General features: G+C 56.9%; 2 protein-coding genes across 3 annotated transcripts; one reads left to right on the top strand and one right to left on the bottom strand.

The window, feature by feature from the left end:
- The first annotated feature begins 1,605 nt into the window (after positions 1-1,605).
- On the top strand, positions 1,606-12,089 carry FSD1 (fibronectin type III and SPRY domain containing 1). The gene is made up of 13 exons (XM_032883592.1): positions 1,606-1,734; positions 2,736-2,831; positions 3,068-3,199; positions 3,999-4,100; positions 5,007-5,029; positions 5,225-5,346; positions 5,634-5,843; positions 8,926-9,024; positions 9,844-10,003; positions 10,340-10,419; positions 11,401-11,652; positions 11,746-11,834; positions 11,941-12,089. Exons 1-13 carry the CDS (start codon positions 1,720-1,722, stop codon positions 12,049-12,051), a joined length of 1,491 nt encoding a protein of 496 aa, XP_032739483.1. The 5' UTR covers positions 1,606-1,719; the 3' UTR covers positions 12,052-12,089.
- A 387-nt stretch (positions 12,090-12,476) lies between these two features.
- STAP2 (signal transducing adaptor family member 2) lies at positions 12,477-19,902 on the bottom strand. Of its 2 annotated transcripts, XM_032883594.1 has the most exons (13): positions 19,673-19,900; positions 17,218-17,289; positions 16,946-17,068; positions 16,257-16,313; positions 15,722-15,822; positions 15,439-15,573; positions 14,594-14,663; positions 14,400-14,502; positions 14,193-14,267; positions 13,211-13,366; positions 13,034-13,123; positions 12,870-12,944; positions 12,477-12,601 (listed from the first exon to the last, which is right to left on the bottom strand). In XM_032883594.1, the coding sequence occupies exons 1-13, from the start codon at positions 19,772-19,774 to the stop codon at positions 12,531-12,533; spliced, it is 1,230 nt and encodes a 409-aa protein (XP_032739485.1). In that variant the 5' UTR covers positions 19,775-19,900; the 3' UTR covers positions 12,477-12,530. The 2 variants fall into 2 exon arrangements, with proteins under 2 accessions (XP_032739485.1, XP_032739486.1); XM_032883595.1 differs by lacking the exon at positions 14,193-14,267 and having other exon boundaries at positions 19,673-19,902.
- Positions 19,903-21,459: the final 1,557 nt, after the last annotated feature.

Consider the following 21,459-nt stretch of genomic DNA (forward strand, 5'->3'; position numbering starts at 1 on the left):
TGAGGGCCCCTGGGTGGCTCAGGCAGTTAAGCGGCTGCCTTCCCCTCAGGTCATGATCCCAGGTGCTGGGATCGAGCCCCGCATCGGGCTCCCTGCTCAGCATGGAGTCTGCTTCTCCCTCTCCCTCTGCCTGCTGCTCCTTCTGCTTGTGCTCTCTCTCTCTCTGTCAAATAAATAAATAAATAAAAATCTTTTTTTAAAAAGATTATTTATTTCTTTATTTGCCACAGAGAGATCACAAGTAGGCAGAGAGACAGGCAGAGAGAGAGGGGGAAGCAGGCTCCCTGCTGAGCAAAGAGCCCGATTCGGGGCTCGATCCCAGCACCTGGGATCATGACCTGAGCCGAAGGCAGACGCTTACCTGCTGAGCCACCCAGGCGCCCCAATAAATAAAATCTTAAAAAAAAAAAAAATAAACACACCTGAGCTGGGGCTGGGATGCACATCGGGAGTTTAGGGAATGCAGGTACGGGGACGGGGGGCTGGGAGCGGAGGCCTGAGCTTGGACTGAAGATCAGAATCCTGGCTTCCGGTATTTGGCCCCCAAAGCAACCTCCTTTAAGGTTCAGAGTAGATTTGCACTGATGGCTTCAGGTCCCACAACAGGTATGGGGGCTTCCCCTGTCCCCACAGACTGCAGAGAAGTTTGGGGGCCCAGTTGAGGGGGTTCATAGGCCCTGGAATTTCCGCCAACCCTGCATCAGTCACCCAGTGGCTGGGAGGAGGTGACTTCAGGCCTCAGTGTGTCACCGCAATCACATGATGACCTCTTTTCTCACCCCAAAAGAAGAGGGCCCATGTGCTCTGGGACAGTGTTGTTCCTATCAACAACAGGATGACCTCTGCCTGCCGTGACACTCTGCCCACACGGCCCCAGCAGACACACACAGCTTCCCAGCCTCCCCTGCTCAGGCCACCTCCTCCCTCTGGCTGACTTTCCTCTCAAACTCCATCCTTCCCCCACCTTTTGCAGAGAGACAATGCTGGAGATCCTGGATAGATCTGGCCCCACGCTGACAGGGAAGACCAAGCCAGACACAGACATTCAGAGACCTGTGGCTGCCGGTCAGACAGAGAAACTTCTGGAGGAGATATGAGAGCCTGGGTCTTTGTGGGATGTACAGGAGTTCAGTTGTGCCTTGGGGAGAGAAAGAAGTCATTGGAGGCTGAACATCTGCTCCGGCAAAATGTAAATGCTAGGAGAGAATGCAAGGAGTGTGAGCGGTTAGGGGCCATATCTCATGGCGGGGGTCGGGTGGGTGAGGCGGTGGGGAGGGTGTATGGAATTCCGGTTAGAGGAGCTGGCACGAAATGACACGGGTGCAAGAGTGGGTAGGCTTGGGCATCAGGAGGACTGGAGATGGGCTTGAGGTCACACAGCAGGGCCGGCGGTCGAACGCAGGCAACCTGCTTCCCAGCTCCCGGCTCTCCGCAGCTCAGTCATCACTACCAAAGCCGCCTGGCAGGCCCCAGGCTCTGGGGGGTCCCGGCTCTCAGGGACCCCAGCGCCGGACTACGTTTCCCAGCCTGCCGCGGGGGTCGCGCGTGCGCACTGCGGCCAGTGATGGAGCGCTGACGGGGGGCGCGGCGGCGGCGGCGGCGGCGGCGGCGGGCAGGGCTCGGCGGGCCATTGGCTCGTGGTCGCGGCAAAGGCAGCTTGAGGACTAGAAGAGCGAGAGGGGCCCGCGGGCCGGGCCGGGGACGACCTGGGCTGAAGCCATGGAGGACCAGAGGGTAGGACCGGGGCGGGGCGGGGCGGGGCCCCCGGTGGGGGTGGACAAGGGGGAGGGGACCAGGTGATGCCGCAGCGCCCCCCCAACCCCCGCAGCTGCTTTGCGGCGGAGGCCCCACCCCCGCCCCAACCCCGCCCGGATCTAGCCCCCTAATTCGGGACGCAGCTCCCCCCCAGCCGTCACCCCGACCTCTCCTCATCTTGGCCGGGATCCAGACGGGATCCCTTCCATGCCCGGCACCGGAGCCCAGAATCCCGGCCCCAGCCTTGACCCATCCCCCACGCCTTCCATGCGGACTGCGGACCAGGTGTCCGGGCTCTGCCCCGCCCCTCCCGGGTGGACACCCCTCTAGCTCAACACTGGTGGTCCCACCGACCCTGCACCCCAGGAATGCGACCCCTCCGAGGCCTGGGTCAGGGCTCCAGGCCCCAGCAGGATCCTCCCACGCGGCTTCCTTCTCTCCAGGCGTCCCCTCACCCAGACCTCGCTCTCCCCCTGCCCGGTTACCTGGGCTCTCAGGCACCCCGTTCTCCAGGTTCCTCTTTTCTTCTTGCTAATCCCCGTTCCCCAGGTATCGCCTTCCCCAGGTTAGCCCATTTTCTACAGGCATGATTTTGCTCTGGGGTTTTTTTTTTTCTTTCCCCACAGAGCCCCTCACCCCATGCCCCGCCCTCGGATAGGTACGAGGTTGAAGGCTTTGTGCGGAGGCGGACCTGGCTCAGGGCCAGAGTCTGCCCCTTCCCCAGAGCCTCCTTTGGAGCCTCAGTTTCCTGTGCTGTAAAACGGGCTTGCTTGCAGTGCCCATCTGCCAGGGGAGGGAACACGCGGCCAGAGCTTTGCCCAGGGCCTGCCTCGTGGCGGGTGCCTGAGCTCACCGGCACAGTGGCTCCCGCATCTCCTGGATCCCAGGAAGGCAGGGTGGGAAGCCCCTGGTGGGGGAGCCTGGCCTGGCCCAGGGCGGCTTACCAGCCCTGCCTGTATGCGTGCTTCCCGTGGCGGCAGGAGGCCCTGCGGAAGATCATTACTACCCTGGCTGTGAAGAATGAAGAGATTCAGAGCTTCATCTACTCCCTCAAGCAGATGCTGCTGAACGTGGAGGTGAGGCTGACACCTGTGGGGGGAGGGATGGAAGGAAGTGGGGACCTCTTGGCCAGGTGGGTGGAAGGGACGGGGGCGGGGGGGGGGGGCGGGAGGGGCAGCCAGAGGAGTTAGCCTGTTCCTGCTGTTGCCTATCCGACACATGGCCCGGCTTTGGTGTCCAGACCTCAGTTTCCCCATCTGAGCATGGGCTTTGGCCACCTCTGGGCTGGCTGACCCCGCAACGTCTCTCCAAGGCAAACTCCACCAAGGTGCAGGAGGACCTGGAGGCCGAGTTCCAGTCCCTCTTTTCCCTCCTGGAGGAGCTGAAGGAGGGCATGCTCATGAAGATAAAGCAGGACCGTGCCAGCCGCACCTATGAACTGCAGGTTTGTGGGGGAGGGAGGGGGCCCCCCAGACGCCACCCAGACCCGATTCCCTACGGCACCCCTCAGACTCAGCAGAGCCCATATGGCTTCCGTGTCTGCCACCAAACCAGTTCGTCCTCCCACCCTGCGTCTTGGAGAGACCCCCAAGGGTCTCCGGTGTCCAGAACTAGACACCCCAGGGGTATTGGCCTCACTTCCTCTTTTTCTTGGTCTCTTCTCAGCCCCCTCCCTGGCCTTGACCCATCAGTCCCCGCCCCCACCTGCTCTCCTTGATCTCTGTTCCTCCCACCTCCTGCCCCCCTTCTCTGTCACCAGAGCCCCACCCCCATGTCTGGCTGCTCCCTCTCTCCAGTCCTCACCCAGCACCTCCAATTTCTCAGCCCTTCCCATGGGTCCCCCAGATCTGGCAACATCCCCTCTTGCTAAATGCTGCCCCCCCACAACCCCGCAGCTCCTAGGGGGTCTTGGACTCTAAACCCAGGCACTGGGGCTGCCTCAGACCGTCCTGGACAACTTCTTAACATCAGATCCTCAATCCCAGGAGAATTGGGGGCCCCAGGGCTCAGGTGTGGCCCGGACATGTGAGTTTTAAAAAGAGGGATTCCCAGTTAAAGAAAGCGATCCCCAGGTGATTCTGGACTGCTACCAGGAGGGATGCCCCATTTCCCTCCCCCCTCCCTCCCCCACCCGGAGTTGGAGAAAGGCAAGGGTCTCTGAATCCCAAAGGCAGTGGGAAGCCCCAAAGGGTTTGATGCCATGCAGTGAGGTGTCTCTTCCGTCCATGACATGCCACTCCCAGAACCAGCTGGCCGCCTGCGCCCGGGCCCTGGAGAGCTCAGAGGAGCTTCTGGAGACAGCCAGCCAGACCCTGCAGGCCACGGACAGTAATGACTTCCCTCAGGTGGGCCCCTCAGGAGCCGGACGGGTAGGGACGTGCCCTAAAATACGGGACACCTGGTTACATGATTTCATTTCAGATCAACCCCAAGTGATTTTTTTTTTTTTTTTTTTTTAGTGTAAGTATGACCCCTACAACATTTAGTGTAAGTATGTCCCAAGGAGACCATGGGGCATCCTTATGCCAAAAGATGATTTGTGGTTGATCTGAAATCTAGATTTAATGAGGAATAATTCGTTTAGTGTAAGCAGATTCCATGCAAACGTTGAGTGTAAGTATTTCCAGATGTTGCGTGGAACATATTGATACTAAAAAGTTTGTTGTGCATCTGAAATTCAAATTTAGCAAATTTTTAAAAGGATTTTATTTATTTATTTATTTATTTATTTATTTTGAGAGGGAGAGAGGGCAGGGGGAGGACTGGAGGGGGAGAGGGACCAGCAGACTCCACACTGAGCGTGGGGCCCAACGTGGGGCTGGACACAACCCTGAGATCATGACCTGAACGGAAACCAAGAGTTGGAAGATCCAACAACTGAGCCACCCAGGCGCCCCTAACAATGAATAGTTTTTAGTATAATATGTCCCATGCACTGTTAGCACATGAATGGGACATATTTACACTAAAAAATCATTTTGTTTATCTGAAAGGAAGATTTCACTGGGCATCCTGTGTTGTGATTTGCCAGGTTGGCCAGCAGGATAAAATGGGCATCAGGCACTGCGGGGGGGTGGGTAGGAGCCTGTCTTTGCCCCTGTCCCTTTGGGCCATGGCCAAGCGTTTCTACCCCCGTGATAGGGGACTTTGGCCAGTGGCTGCCACTTTGGGCCTCCGTCTTCCTGTCTGTGTAGCAGCTTCCTGATTCACTCAAGAAAACTCTTTGAATTTTATTCTGTCGCTTTTTCTAGGCTGCCAAGCAAATCAAAGATGGGTAAGATGCTGGGATCTTGTTCCCACCCCAGTGCCCCGCCCCTGGTGTGAAGGTGGGGGCGCCCAGGTGAGGGTCTCTGGGCCCAGAGCACTGGACCAGAACAAGGGGAGTGGGTCTCCCACACACTTCCGAGAACCGGGCCTGGACCCCCTTGAGATGCCTGCCAGCAGGCTGCCTCCACCTTCTTCCCTGCAGTGTGACAATGGCCCCTGCCTTCCGGCTGTCGTTGAAGGCCAAGGTCAGCGACAACATGAGTCACCTCATGGTGGACTTCGCGCAAGAGCGGAGGATGCTACAGGCACTCAAATTCCTACCTGGTGAGAAGGGAACTTTCTCGGGGCCTGGATTTCGGGGCAATGGTGGTACACTGAGAAAGGCGGGAAAAACCTGGGATTGGAACCTCGGAGGCACTGGCCCTGGGGGTGGAGCCCTGAGGATCCCCTGCCCCCTGTGGGTGGAGCCACGAGGAAGCCCGCCCCCAGTGGACGAGCCCTGAAAAGCCCCACCTACTAGGGGGTGGAGTCCCATTGAGGCCACACCCCCTACCCTGACCGAGAGCCTCCCCCGGCCCTCCACCACCCCGCCTGCCCTCTGTCCTGGACAGTGCCCAGCGCCCCTGTGATTGACCTGGCCGAGTCCCTGGTGGCAGACAACTGTGTGACCTTGGTGTGGCGCATGCCGGATGAGGACAGCAAGATTGACCACTACGTGCTGGAATACCGGCGGACCAACTTCGAGGGCCCACCCCGCCTCAAGGAGGAGCAGCCCTGGATGGTCATCGAGGGCATCCGGCAGACGGAGTACACCCTGACCGGTAAGGGCGGCTCCGGGCTGCGGCTGACACCCTCGCACCACCCACGCCCCCCATCCCAGAGTGGCTCAGGAATTCCAGGATCCCCTTTCCACTTTCAACTGGGGGCCTGGATGGGCTGATCTGTTGTAATTACAATGAAATTATAATGAAACCGATATTGATGCTCACCCTGCACTGTTCGCGGAGGGCTTGTCAAAGGTTTTACCCACGTGTAATGGACATGCTTCTCATCGGCATTTCACAGACGAGGGAGCTGAGGCCCAGAGGGAGAAGACATTCTCCAAGCCCCTCCCTCCCCAGCCGACCCAGCATTCGTTCATTTCCGCGAACTGAGCGCCAGTGGTGTACCAGGTGCTGCCCTTGCGTTAGGAAGCGAAGCGGACGAAAATCCCTCCTCTCCTGGGGCTGGCATCCGCCCAGTGTTGGGGATTTCCTTGGCAAGTGCTAGAGAGCAGAACACGTGGGGGAATCCCCCAGGCTGGAGGGGAGGGTCTGAAGAAGGTAAAATCAGGGACCTCTAATGAGTTTCAGAAGCCGTCCTGAGCCGAGGGAAATCCTCAGCGGCGGGGTGCGCCTTGCTGACAAGATAACTATCACCATAGCTCTCGGGCTGTAATCAGCCCATTCTTTATCTGTAATTAGCATACATGGTTAATAATGAGCATGCTAATTGCAAGAAAGAAAAGCTACCAGCCAGCAAGAGGGGCTGTCCTTTGCGTCGGAATAAAAATAAACATACGCCACTTTTTTCTGATATATATATATTTTTTTATTACGGCAAAATACATATAATGTAAAATTTATATCTTAACCGTTTTTAAGTGTCCAATTCGGTAGTAGTAAGTACATGCATGACGTTGTAAAGCCATCATACTGTTTTCATCACTTTCCATCTTGCAAAACTGAAATTCTGTCCCCATGGAACATTGACTCTCCAGCCCCTGGCTCCCACCATCTACTTCCTGTCCCCATGATTTTTACTACTTTTAGTACCTAATGTGAGCAGAATCCAACAGGATTTGTTGTTTCATGTCTGGCTTATTTCGCTGAGAGCGGTGTGCCCAGGGGTCATCTGTGTTGTAGGGCAGATCAGGATTTCCTTCCTTTTTCAGGCTGAATAGTGTGTGGAGAACCTGGTTTTCACCCCTAATAGCGGCTCATGTAACCATAGTTCAATGTCAAAACCAAGGAACCCACACGAGCACGTTCCGTGGTGTCGATCCACATTTCACTGGCGATACAGTCGCCATCATCCGTGTGTGCGTGTGTAATCTCTCCCCTATGTGGTTTTCTCCCATGTGCAAATTCCCATAACGGCCACCACGATCAAGGCAGAGGGCTACTGTATCACAGGCTTCCTGATGCATCGCCCCCCTCGCCATACCCTCTTGCAGTCTACAAAATTCCTAGCGAGTGAATTCTGCAGGGCGGGAAGCTGAATTCATCAAAAAGTGTGTGGTCCTGAGGGTACAGACGAAGACACTCACCTAGTTAACTAACCCATGAGGTTATATGAACCCCAGCTGCCATCTTGATCACTTGGACAGTCGAGAGGGTTTTGGTTTAGTGTTTGTAACTTACATGCCTGTGCTCATCCCATCCTCATGTGAGCCCTACTTAGGATGGGGAATATGATGGTTGGTTTGCAAGATAGGAGACCAAGGCCCGCTGTGAGCCCAGACCAACCAGAGTCAGATGGGTTCCAGGTTTCTAAAACCGAGCCTTCTGGTCAGTAATCTTTGCTCGGGGTGGGGGAGTGGGTGGGCAGTAGACGGTGTCGCTGAGCCAAGCGCTGAACTCTCGGAGAAGGGAATCCAAGAAGGGGGAGATAGTTCTGGGTGCCTGGAGGAGGTGGCAGCCAGCCTGCAGCTGGAAAGAGAAGGAGTGGCTGGAGAACGGCCTTCCAAGCAGAAGGACAATCAGATCGAGGACTCAGAGGCCAGAGCACTGAGACTTTGTGTCTGGAACTAGTTAAGTTTGCCACTTAACGAGAGAAGTGAGAGGAGGAACGGGGTCTTTACCTGGAGGGCAAGGGGAGCTATGGGAGGTTTTATAGCGGGGGTGGCTGAGTGCTCTTTGGGATGATCAGAGAGTGGGCATCCCATGGGGAACTCTCAGGAGGCAACCGGACATGTGGTTTGGGCTACAGGTTGGGCTGTGGGTGTTGTGGTGGATGGATGGTATCTGAAGGGCAAGGAGGGGTCAGGGATCAGAGTGAGATGAGTAAGGACCCCAGACTGAGTCACCCCGACATTTAAGGGAGTCAAGGAGGGAGGAGCCTACAAAGGAGACCTAGGGAGAACAAATGCAGGGGCTAGCCAGGACACACAGTGCCTTGGCTGCCAAGGAAAGAGAATGTTCCAGGAGGGAAGGAATGGTCAGCCAGGAGATCCTACAAGGTGGGGATTGACCAAGCCAGAGGAGGGAGAGGGAGCGAGGCAGCAGAGAGGGGGTAGGGATGAAGAAAGCTCTAGAAAGAGGTTTAGTTTGAGGAAACATAACTAAAGACAGCTAGGTAGTTGCTTTTTATTTTTTAAGACTGGAAGAAATGAATACAAGAAGGACGGACGGGAGTGTGGGACATATCCTAGAAGTAGGGGAAATTTTTAACCCGGCATGGCTAGATCCAAGGGTTCCAGCAAATGACTGGCTCACCGTTGTTCCCTGCACTTTGTTGGATCTGGGGACTGCATTCTGAGGGGGCCTGCAAATGCACTGAGAAATTTTCCCAAGAGGAGCCTCCTCCAACCACCCTGGACAAGACAGTGACTCTGCTCCCTAGAATACCAGACCAACGCCCCAGGGAAAATTCTTATTGGTCAGTTTGGGTCATGTGCTATTCCTGAACCAATTGCTATTACTGCTTCCTAAAGCATTCTGATTGGCCAGTCTGGGTTGGAGGCGGAGCCAAGTCATCCATAGCCATGCAGGTGAATGAGGGCAAGGGGGGTTTTTCAGGGATAAAATGTCCTTTGCAACGTGGTCCTTAGATCGAGGAGTGGTGGGATTACTGGGGGATGCAGGGACCTATAACCAGTTGCTCAAAGCACACACAACGTTGTGATCTCTCTCTTTGTCTTAGGTCTCAAGTTTGACATGAAATACATGAATTTTCGCGTGAAGGCCTGTAATAAGGCCGTGGCAGGCGAGTTCTCTGAGCCGGTGACCCTGGAGACACCAGGTGACTGCCCCTCCCCACCTTGTCTGTGACTCCATAGCCCCTCACACCAGGGCCCCAGGTTCTGGTGTATAATGATAATCTTCTAATCAGGGTTCTGTGGCCCTTTTTGCTCTGGCTGCCAGGAAGCTCAGCATGTATCCACAGTAGATTCCTCAGCCCAAGTGTCTACTCTGTGCCTGCTATCGTTTTTTGCTTTTGCATTTGATCCCATGGTGCCTGTATGGGTTTGATACTCTTTCCCTCTCTCTCACACACCTCAACACACACACTCATTCTCTCTTCTTAAAAAAAAAAAAGAAAAGAAAAGAAGAGAAAAGAAAAAAAGATAAGGGCTCTTAGAGAAGGGGGTGGGATATCCGACGTGAAGCCCGATCTTACTTTCTTGAAGCAACACCTTTGCGTGCCCTCATAGGCAGTCCTTCTGCAGTCTACCTAAAATACTGTCTTATGTATGACCCGGCCCCTTCTCCTGCGATCAATCCCCAAGAGAAGCAAAGAGCACAAGCCCTTTGGAAATACCTTCAGACCTAAGGGACCTTTAGGCAACACGCTCCCAGCCTTCCCTCCCCTGGCTGTGCTCTCTGCCCCTTCCGTGCTTCCCCATCTGTCGTCTTGGTATCTTGCTGCCTGTCCTGTCTGTGTCTGTCTGCCCCTGAGTCCGTCCGTCACCCTCTCTCTGTCTTTGTCTCTGTCGCCGTTGTCTTTTTCTGTTCTCTGTCCCTGTCACGGTCTGTCTTGGTCACTGTCTGTCTCTCTGTCTCTCTCTGTGTCTCTCCGGGTTTCCCCATCTCTGTGACTCCCGCGTCTGCCCGGCCCCAGCGTTCATGTTCCGCCTGGATGCGTCCACATCTCACCAGAACCTGCGAGTGGAGGACCTCTCTGTGGAGTGGGACGCCATGGGCGGGAAGGTCCAGGACATCAAGGCTCGCGAGAAAGATGGCAAGGGGCGGACGGCATCTCCCGTCAACTCCCCAGCCAGGTAGCCTGCCCCCTCCTGCCCTCCTTGAGTGTCTGCTGGAGGACAGCGAGCTGGACATGGACACCCAAGGTCCAGGATGGTCGAGGCTGGGGTGGAAGGAGGGACACAGAGCTAGAGGAGCCCCAAGAGTAAATGAAGGGAGAAGAGGCTTTTAATTGGGTTTTGCCACCTGAAAGTTTTCCACACGGGGCAGGGCACGATATGCAGGACCCAGGGTGAAAGAACCAAACCCTGTGGAGGACTGAGGAGAAGATCATGGTGGCTGGGCGGTCCAGGGAAACCCTCCTTGGGAGCAGTGAGGCCCGAACTGAGCCTCCCCCTCCCTGCCCCTCACAGAGGTGTGCCATCCCCCAAGAGGATGCCTTCAGGTCGTGGGGGTCGGGACCGCTTCACTGCTGAGTCCTACACGGTGCTGGGTAAGGAGGGGCGGAATCAGAAGGACAGATGGGACACTCTGGGCAGGGCCCTGATGGTGGGTGGTGGGAGAGAACTCCTTTGGGTGGGGAAACTGAGGTAGCCACCCCCAAAGCTTTCTGGGAATGGTTCCAATAATGTGTTGCTTGTGGTGCTGGAGGAGTGCGGGGATTGGGGGGTGTGGGCTTTCCGTGGGTGGGGAGCAGAGCTTATGTAGGCTCTGGCCAGGAGATCGGCCCGGGGTGCGGGGGGCGCGGGTCCTGGGGTTCGTGGAGTGCCTGAGATTTGCAAAGTAGCTGGAAGGAATGGTTGCCATTCTTGGCTAGAGGTGGGGTTAGAGGAAGAAGCAGGGGAAGGGGCAGAGGGGGGCGGTGTGCAGGGTGACTGAGACTTCAGAGGGGAGAGCCTTGCCTAGTTGTGGTTGGGAGAGTAGCTGAGGTCGGGAAGGAACAGGCCCAGGGAAAAAACGTACATGGGGACGAGCCCCGCATCTGTGGAGGAGCTGAGCTGGGAGATGGACAGGAGCTGGGGCCCTGGGCAGAATCTGGAAAGTGTTAGGAAAGCGTCCCAGAGTGCTAGGGAGCATCGCACTCTGGGAGGACGCGAGGCCTGTGGGAGTACTGGGGAGTTGGCCGGGAACAAGGGTCTGGGAATCATCTAGTGGCTGGAAGGACTGAGGACTGAGGAGTAGCTCAACATGGGGAGGAACTGGAGGAAGTTTCTGGAAGCATCTGGAAGGAGTAGCTTGGGTCTGCAGAGAATCTGAAAGGATTAGTTGAGGCTTGGAGAGTATCTGGGCTCTCTGAGTGTCTAGAGGGAGTGGATGCAGCCTGGGGACTCCCCAAGAGGAATAGCCGGGAACTAGGGAGTATCTGGAGGGAAGCGCTGGGGCCTGGGGAGTACCTGGGTGACCAGCCCTTTGTGGAAGGGCCTCTGGCACACGACTCCACCAGCCCCCGCTGCCCCCCGCCCCCCCGCCCCAGGGGACACGCTGATCGACGGCGGGGAGCATTACTGGGAGGTGCGCTATGAGCCGGACAGCAAGGCGTTCGGCGTGGGGGTGGCGTACCGCAGCCTGGGCCGCTTCGAGCAGCTGGGCAAGACGGCCGCGTCCTGGTGCCTCCACGTCAACAACTGGCTGCAGGTCAGCTTCACCGCCAAGCACGCCAACAAGGCCAAGGTGCTGGAGCCCCCCGTGCCCGACTGCCTGGGTGTGCACTGCGACTTCCACCAAGGTGACCCCGAGCCCCCTCTCCCTGCCCGCCCTTGGCCATGAGCCCCTCTCCCTACGCCCCCACCCCAACCCTATCGCTCTCCCTCCACCCCAGGCCTCCTGTCCTTCTACAACGCCCGAACCAAACAGCTGCTGCACACCTTCAAGGCCAAGTTCACGCAGCCCCTGCTGCCCGCTTTCACAGTGAGAACGGTTCAGCGGCTGGGCGGGCAGGGGTGGGGCCGGGGCCGGCTCTGCGGTGCCTGAGCCTGCCCCTGCGGCTCACCAGTCCCCGGTTCCTGGTCCCCAGGTGTGGTGCGGCAGCTTCCAGGTGACCACAGGCCTACAGGTCCCCAGCTCTGTGCGCTGCTTGCAGAAGCGGGGCAGTGCCACCAGCAGCTCCAACACCAGCCTCACCTAGGCCCGGGAGCGCCTGCCCAGCCTGGCTGAGTTTGGGGAACCCCCCGCCCAGCTGCCCAGGCCTTGTTGCAGTCGCCACCCTCGTCTCACCTGCTGCTTGGAGCCTTAACTCCTGATGGGGGGAGGGGGCACCAGGGCGGGCCCTCGTCCCTACCTCACCTCCTAATAAAAGTCAATCACTGGCCAGGCCGTGCTGATGGTTCTTTGGGGCTGGCTGGCACTGAGCGTGCCCCCGACCTTTCTGGACCTCAGCTTTCCTGGCTGTGAAATGGGTCTTTCCTGTAGGGTCAGGTGGCAGTTTTGGCCGAGTAAGTGGGGCCTGCTGTGGGTGGGCATCTGACCCTCACTGCCCACCGCCCCCAAGCCAGGCCAGACACATCAGCCCCCAGGGGATCACTTGAGCTTTTATTCTGGGGAGGGGGGTGGCCTGGCTGACTTCCGCAGCCGAAGAGCGGCTCATGGATCCCCGGTGCCTACGCCTCAGTGCTCCAGCACTCGTCTCCTCTGCAGTTTCTCTTCCAGCTCTGCTGTCAAATCTGCCAGCTTTGGGGCTGGGGAGGGTGGGAGGTGACGGAGGCCTCAGGTGCACCGGGCATGGGGGGGGTGTTTTCCCTCGTCCATGCCATCCCCCCACCCCACATCCACCCATGACTCCCTGCAGAATCTGCGGGGCCCCGTGAAAAGTGAAAATGTACCCAAAAGCCCCAAGGAGTTTCAAGACTGCCCGGCATCAGACCGAGCATGGAGCACTTCGGAGCGGGAGTCCCATGTGGCTGAGCCAGCCGCCCACCGGGGAGTGCAGACCCCCACAGGCCTCACCTGTTGTGGGGAAGAGAGTCTGCATTGAGCCCACCGCTAGCTTCTTGGCCAGGCCGCTGTTGAGGACTTTGGGTTCTGGAGGAGAAGGCAGATGGACAGATGAAGGCCAGGGCTGGCTCTTGGCTGGGTGAGGGAAGGCCCCGGGGGAGGCAGGAACCCCCTACCTGGCTTGGGGGCAACAGGTGGCTTTAGAGGCTTGGCCTGAACCTTTGCCAACCTCCTGGGCTTCGGGACCAACCGACTGGGGGGAGGCACTGCGTGGACAAAGGTGTGGTGTGTCACCTCCGGCTTTTAGCCACCTCCCCCTGTCCCCATCTCCCCTCCACACCCTCCCCACCTACCATCCCCAGTCATGTAGTTGGCAGCTGGGTCGTCTCCGATGGGGATCACATAGTTCTCGTCCTGGTTCAGGAGTGGGGGTGACCTGTCCTGGCTTGCCACAGGCGTGATGGGCAGGGGAGGCAGCTTCTTGGGGCCACCCGAGGCCAGTGTGGGCCCTGGTGGGAAACGGCAGTTCCCGATCTGGGTCCACGTGGTGCAGGGACACCTTGGCGTGTGTCTGTGTGCGCCCGAATGTGGACGTATGTATACACGCAGGGATTCAAGCATGTGACCCTGTGCGTGTGCGTGTCCGTCCCTCATCGTAGAAACATGTACACTGAGTGAATCCGCATAGTTGACTATATGTAAAGGGTTCGCACACTGCACCTAAACATCTGTACGTGCATGGCACTTCGCGGATAATGAAGTGTGTGCCCCCAGCTCGTCTATACCAGTGTGCACACCCACGTACCTAGAAATGTCTGAATTTGCACCCACGAGTGAGCATTTGTGTGTACACGCATGGTTGTGGCTTAGGTGCGTGCACAAGGGTTCCCCCCTCCACGCATCTGCCCAGCCCCAGGAGAACCAGACTGCTCACCCCACAGACCTTTCCAGCCTCTTCTTCCTGCTCCATAAACCAGACCACCTCCCACCCCAACAGCCAATTCGGATGCTGTCTCTGGGTAGTTTCTTGCTCCCAGTGAAGCCCATCTCTAGCTACTGAAATCCTTTGAGACCTTAAGCAAACACGCCCTCCTACAGGAAGCCTTCCCCCTACACTGCCCTCTTTCTCTCCCCAAGTCTAGGTGCTGCTGCCTCCAGCCCCAGGTTCTACCTCACGGGGCTGGGAGCTGTCCAGCTCCACAACCCGGAGGGCAGGGTCTGGGTAATTTCTGGGTCCTTGCAACTCTGGGTACAAGATTGGACACGGGCGGTGCCATGAGGGTCCCAGGTCTCTCCCCAGGCTGGCACAGCAGCGGCCGCAGGGCGGGGCATCACCTGGGCTGGGGGCCGCGGGGGTCGAGCTTGCCACCCATACACTCTCGCCATTCTCTTTATCCGCCTCCACGTGGCCTAGAACAGAGAGCGGTCCTAGAGGAGGTGCAGCGGCTGGGCATTGACCCCGGGGTGGCCTGCGGGGTAAGGGGCTGGAGAAGCACGTACTGGCACACACACCCCCCCGGAGTTCCCTGAGGCCGCACTTACCTAGAACCTTCTCGTAGTCTTCGTCCAGCAGGAAGGGCACCAGCGCGTTATTGGTGTGTGACACGAAATAGTTGACCACTGAGTGGAGTGAGGCACAGGAGAACTGGAGGCGGATAGGGGTCTCAATCAAGGCTGTTGTGGAAGGGGCGCACAGCCCATCACTGCGCATCGCCGGAGCCCGGCCCGACGCTCACCGGCTCCTCCACGTCGATCACATACTTGGGGCCCTCACGCTTCACCTTGTAGTGCCGGACCACCGACGTCCTGCACAGGCAGTGGTGAGTGGGTGGACGGGCTCCGACCAGGGAGGACCCCGCCCTTGTCCTGGGTCCGCCCCCACGAGGGGCCTAAACTTTTCTAGCTCCCCGGCACGCTGACCACGCCCCGTCCTGGCTTGCGTCTCTGCGGAGAACCAGACCCTCAACCGACTGCAGCCTCCGGGAAGACGAAGCCACAGGTCCTGGCACTGCCCCCAGGGAGGACCTAGTCCTGAAGGCTCCACCCCCGGAGGCCCCGCCTCCCTGCTGGCCCCGCCCCCGGGGCGCTGACTCCACCTTCAAACCACCCGACCCCTCACCCGACTATCCCAAAGGAAGCTTTACTGTCAGGCTCCGAACCGCCCCCAGAGTGTCTTCACCTCCGAAGCCTGAGTCAACCACCGCGGGGGAGGGCCGGGACGTGACTCCACCCACAGGTCCTGACCCCGCCCAAGGGGCAGGTTAGCACCCCTGGATTTGATTTCTTCCCGGCTCCAGAGGCCCAGACCCAGCCGATCTCAATGCAAAGGGCTGACCTCGCCTGGAGTCCGTCCCAGCTCCAGGATCTAGCTCCTCCCCCAAGGGGGATCCACCGCCCTGTTTGGTCTCTAGCCCCGCCCCCAGACTCGGACTCCCTCCCGCATCCCAGAGCCCGGCTGGCCTCAAGACCCCACGCTCGGGGAGCTCTGGCCCCGCCCCCAGGGCCTTCCGCCTCCCCGTCCCAGCTCTGACTCCGCCCCCACTCTCGCCCCTCCTCCCGGCCCGACGCCGCGCAGGCGCACCCGTTGAACGTCTGGAGCGTGGTGACCGACACGTCGTCCCCGCCGTCCCCGCTGGGTCGCAGCAGCAGGTTTCCGCAGTCGGGATAGCGCTCCAGGAGCAGCTGCGCGTCCAGCCGGCTCACCTTCAGGAAGCAGCTGGGGCGGGCCGCGTCCCTCGCTCAGGGCAGGCCCCGCCCCCGGACCCCGAGGAGTCCCTGCACACCGGGCTGTCCTCCCCAACGCTCCCGCCCCGCGCTTCCGTCCGCCGCCGTCCCGGGGCCCCTCGGCCCCGAGGGCCACTCACGAGGGCAGCTCGAGCGCGCGGCGCGCCTCCTCTTTGGCCAGAGCCTCGGCCATCATGTACAGGTGTCCGGGCAGCAGGGTCAGGTTGGACGGGACACGCAGCTGAGGGGCGATGGGGCGCCCAAAGACGCCCTGCTGTCAGGGCTCCAGCGGCCTGTGCCCGTGTCACCGATGGGCCCCCTGAGGCCGGGGTGCGGGCCGAGCCCGGATGGGAACCCGGGTCTGGGGGCTCCGCAGCCCCCCAGGGCAGGGGCCAAGAGGCCTTGCAGGGGACCTGAAGACACTTCACTGATGGGGAGGACAGCGCAGACGCTAGAACGAAGGCCGGGTGTCGAGCCCGGCGCCTGCAGGGGCCACGCGGGGCACCAGTGACCAAAAGAGGAATCAGGAATGTTGACAAAAACTCCAGCCAACGTTCGCATGTTTGATGTCTGTGGGCTCCGCCTGGCCCACGGACCACCGTGTGGGAGGGGCTGGTTGGGGGGGATGCAGGGTGGAAAGAGCAAAGAGGGCTCTGAGCAGGCGACCGCTCTCACCTCGACCACCGTCAGGATGAAGCCTTTCCACATCTCCCGAGACTCCAGGCTCTCAACCTGGGGAGGGAAAAAGAAGGAGGCCGCGTCGGTGAGCCTCGGCCCACTCACCCGTGGAATGCGAATGAGGAATGGTAGCTGTTTTCAGGGTTAAATGAGGAAGGACGGGTAAATTTAGGATGTCTGAACCGAAGTCCTTAGTAATGTGGGATGCTGTCCCCTAATGTCACTGCATCAGCATTTATTTATTTGTTTTTTCTACATCGACTGTTTAAAAAGATTTTATTTATCTTATTTTGAGAGAGAGAGAGGGAGGGAGAGAGCATGAGCAGGAGAAGGGGCAGAGGGAGAGTGAGAAGCAGGCTCCCCGCCCCCAGCAGGGAGCCCAATCCAAGGCTGATCCCAGGACCCAGGGATCATGACCTGAGCTGAAGGCAGGTACCGGGAGGGTGTCTGGCACATAGCAGGTGCTCAGTAACGTTGGCTGAAACATTGCAGGCGGGCAGCGACCCTCCGCGTAGCTCCCATCTGTTCGGACTACTTTACCTATATTATCCCGTTTTGCAGTTGTAGAAACCAAAGTGTAGAAAAGCAAAGTGAGTCGCCCAGGGTCACCACCCCAGCGGTAGACCCTGTGTGAATCCATCCTAATGGGTGTGAATGGTGAGTGTGGCAGGGAGGGTTGGGCCTACCTTGAACTTGATCTCTTGGTTCCGGAGGAAGAGGCTGAAATAGATACCAGGGTCTCCGGAGCTTTCCCAGGGCACCTCATCCGTGAGCTTCACAAATGCTCCTAGGACTAACTTCTCCACGTGCTGGGGATCCAGAAGCAGGAGTCTGAGCACCAGGCTTGTGGCTCGCCAGGCCCTCTGACTTGGCCACACCATCCCGGCTCTCTACTTGGTCCTTGAGGTCAAGCTTGGGGCTGGGAGATCAGCTCTCAAGCCCTCCTGCCCATCCTTACCTGGGAGTCCCGATTGCTGTTATAGAAATACAGAGTGCAACCCTGGAGGCCTGCCCAGAACTTCTTGTAATCCTGGGGACCAAAGGTAGAGAGCAGAAGATGAGAAGGTAAATTCTGGCTGCCTCCAGGACACCCACTCCTGTCTCAGGACCTTTGCACTGGCTGTTCTTGCCACCTGGATACTCTTTCCTGAGATCTTCACAAAGTTTCCTTCATTGCCTGCTTTGGATCTTTGAACAAATGTTGCTTTCTCGGGCGCCTGGGTGGCTCAGTGGGTTAGGCCATTGCCTTCGGCTCAGGTCATGATCTCAGGGTCCTGGGATCAAGTCCCGCATCGGGCTCTCTGCTCAGCAGGGAGTCTGCTTCCCTCTCTCTCTCTCTCTGCCTGCCTCTCTGCCTACTTGTGGATCTCTCTCTGTCAAGTAAATAAATAAAATCTTCAAAAAAAAATGTTGCTTTCTCTGGGAGGCCCTCCCCATCCACAGCCCAGCTTCTGGGGACCCATTATTCTTTGAGAAAGGGTTGAAGAGAACTTGGATGGGATGGGAGATCCAGAGCAGCCTCCCAGTGTACAGAGGTAGGAGCTCTAGGAGAGAACTGAACTAACCATCTGCCATCCATCTGTTTACTCATCCGCACCTACATACATCCCCCTTCTCTGTGTCCAGCCCATAGATATTTACTGCGATCTCCTGATTTCACACGGTTCTGGACTCTAGAAGGACTGTAGATTCAGGACGTCTCCCCAGGATTCTGATTTATAAATGTCCCAACTCTCAGGAGGTCTAAGGGGCTGACACAGCCAGGACTGTAAGCTTCTAGGTTTTTCCCCAGGAAATATTCCCCAAACACCTACTCCGCACCCAATTTTGTTATTGTGTTGCAGGCAAAATAATAAATGAGACATGGCTCCTGTTTCAAAATAGATTATCTTCTGGAAGAATACAGAAAGCACAGATACTAAAATGTGGGGTGCCTGGGTGGCTCAGTCAGTGAAGCGCCTGACTCTTGGTTTGGGCTCGGGTCTTGATCTCGGGGTCCTGACATGGGACCCTGCAGAGGGCTCTGCTCTTAGCAGGGAGTCTGCTTGAGGATTCTGTCTCTCCCTCTGCCTCTGCTCCCCCTCCCCTCATGTCCTCTCTCAAATAAATAAATAAGAACTTAAAAGGAAAAAAGAAAACATAGACACCAAAATCCTCTAGGGAAGAGAAATTAGTACCCTAGGAGGACAGACCCTGAGCCTTGGGGTCACAGAGGACGAGAAAGGCCCTCCAAGTAGGAATCTGGGAAGACTTCCTGGAGGAGATGGTACTCTAGTTAGTCCATAATGATAGCGAGGATAGTTCTCATATTGACAGCTAGCATCCATTCATCAATCCACCTGTCACTGCAACCGTCTGCCTCCCTATCCATCTGTCCATCCATCTATTCATCTGCATATCCACCCACCCACCCATCTGTCCGTGTAGACATACATTTAACATTTACCGAGGACCTACTGTGTGCCAGGCACTGGGAACAGAGCAATGAGTGATTAAACTCAGCATGGTCAGACCTGCTTCCTCAGGGACCACACGGTATTTAACCGCTCCGTGCCTCAGTTTCCCCACCTATAAAATGGCCATAGAGATGTACCCACCTCGAGGGTTGTTGTGAAAATTGGGTGCATGAATGCCAGTAAAGCACCAGCGATGGTGGAGTCAAATCCGCAGACCACTGAGGGCTACCCCTCTCCCGTAACCTTGACTAGGGCCCTAGCCCTAGCGTACCCATTTTGTACTAGAGAAAAATGAGGCACAGAGACAGAGAGTCACTTGTCCAAGGCCTGGGAGTCAGGGAGGCTTACAGCAGGGATGTGAAGCTCGTTCTTGCACTCTGGGGACAGGCCTTTCTTAGCCTCTGGGGTCTCCATGCTGTCTAGGCTGGGGAGGATGTGGGCACTTGGAGGCACAAGGAAGGGAAGAGGGAACGGCAATGCCAGTGGCTCTGGGGGTGGGCAGGGAAAGCAGCAGGTGGGTATTTGGGGTTGTAGCAGGAGATGAGTGTGAGCAGTGGGGAGGGGGGCTGGGGCTTCAGGGAAGGAGTATCTGGTCCTGCCAGATGTGGCCCCCACAGCTTGCACTGTCCCCACATGCCACCTGTCCTGGCCTTGACCCCTGCAGCTGAGGTTCATGGTTTCTTAGGGACTAGGGGTGGGGCATGGGAGTCCGAAGGCTTCCCATTTCCTGGTAGAAGTCCCTGATCCTTCCTGTATCCAAAGAGACAGAGAGACCAGGAGGGAGACCCATGGAGACAGGCAGGGAGAGGCACAGAGAGAGAGAGAGAAAGAAGCTTGATGATGGACAGCCCCCAGCACACACCCTACTCCACTCAGTCCCACCCATCCCCCTTGGCCAGATGCAGAGTTCTAGGCCACCCAGGAGCCCAGCTGTGCCAGCTCCCTGCCCCACCTTACCTGATCGTGGGGTCCCTTCTTCTCCAGAAAGCTCTCATAGTAGTGTGAGGGTAGAGCACCCTTGTGTTTGGGGACCCGGGGTGGGCTTAGGGCTGAGGCCATAGCCTGGCCTCTCCCTCCAGTGGGTGCCCCAGCTGGGCCAGGAAGCAGAGAAACAGGTTCCCGGGGAATTTCCTCTTCTGTCAGCTTCCCAGCTCCCTCCCCTGCCAGCTCTGGGTGGGGGCTGGGCCAGGCTTGTCCCAGGGAAATCCCAGCCTCTCTGGTCTCCCCAGCAGGTCTGGGAGGTCTGCAGGAGTTACGGAGGAGGGAGCCACTGGGAGGCTCTCAGTGCAGGGCAGAGACTGGACAGAGGGTTCACCGGGAGGAGGGACCTGCCTAAGCAAAGGTCTGGTTGTGAGAAAGGGAGGAGCAATGTGTCAGAGTGGCAAGCGCTGTGTCACAGGAGAGAGCACAGCAGGACAGAGCATGAAGGTCTGAATGCCCCTTTAGCCCAACCTTGCCTAAACCTACCAAAAAATCTCACTGGGTTAGGGGCACCTGGGTGGCTCAGTGGGTTAAGCCTATGCCTTGGGTTCAGGTCATGATCTCAGGGTCCTAGGATTGAGCCCCACGGAGGCTGCTTCCCTCTTTCTATGCCTGCCTCTCTGCCTACTTGTAATCTCTGTCAGATAAATAAATAAGATCTTTAAAATAAATCTTGCTGGGATTTTGATAGGAATTACACCTGTATATCAACTGGGGAAGACCTGACATCTTTACTATGTTGAGTCTTTTTTTTTTTTTTTTTTTAAGGAATCTCTACGCCCAAGGTGGGGCTGGAATTTACAACTCGGAGATCAAGAGTCACGAGCTCTACTGACCCATCCCTGTTGTGTTGAGTCTTATCCATTGACATGGTCTGTCTCTTCACTTACTTAAATCTTTGAATTTGTTCATCAGCAAGGTATAGTTTTCTCATACAAGACCTGTGTGTGTTTTGTTAGACTTATATCTAAGCATTTTTTTTGAGCAGTTATAAATGGCATTGTATTTTTTTAGAAATAAGATTGTATTTATTTATTTGACAGAAAGAAGAAGAAAGAGAGAGCGCGAGAGCACAAACAGAGTGACAGGCAGAGGAAGATGGAGAATCCGCAGACTCCCCAAGGAGCAGAGAGCCCAACATGGGGCTTGATCCCAGGACCCCGGGAATCATGACTTGAGCTGAAGGCAAACATTTAACCAGCCGAGCCACCCAGATGCCCCGGCATCATATCTTTCATTCCAGATTTCCCTGCTAGTAGACAGATGTGCACTGATTTTTTTTTTTAGGTATAGATTTTTATTTTATTTTTTAAATTTTATTTATTTATTTGAGATTGAGAGTGAGTGAGCAGGCATGAGCAGTGGGGAGAGGCAGAGGGAGAAGCAGACTCCCCGTTGAACAGGGAGCCCAGATTCAGGACCCTGGGATCATGACCTAAGCTGAAGGCAGACGCTCCACCAACTTAGCCAGCCACATGCCCCCTTTAAAATTTTTTTTTTCAGGTGACTCTTTTTAAAAAGTTTTATTTAAGGGGCACCTGGCTGGCTCAGTCAGTAGAAGATGTGATTCTTGATCTTGGGGTCATGAGTTTGAGCCCCACCTTGGGGAAGTAGATTGTACTGAAAAATAATCTTTAAATTTTTATTTAAATTTCAGCTAGTTAATATACACATTATATTAGTTTCAGGTGTACAATATAATGATTCAACAATACCATACACCACTCAGTGCTCATCCCAAGTGCCCTCCTTAATCCCTATCA

This window comes from Lontra canadensis, unplaced genomic scaffold (assembly GCF_010015895.1).
Source record: "Lontra canadensis isolate GAN:19392208 unplaced genomic scaffold, GSC_riverotter_1.0 scaffold88, whole genome shotgun sequence".
NCBI classification, from domain to species: Eukaryota; Metazoa; Chordata; class Mammalia; order Carnivora; family Mustelidae; genus Lontra; species Lontra canadensis.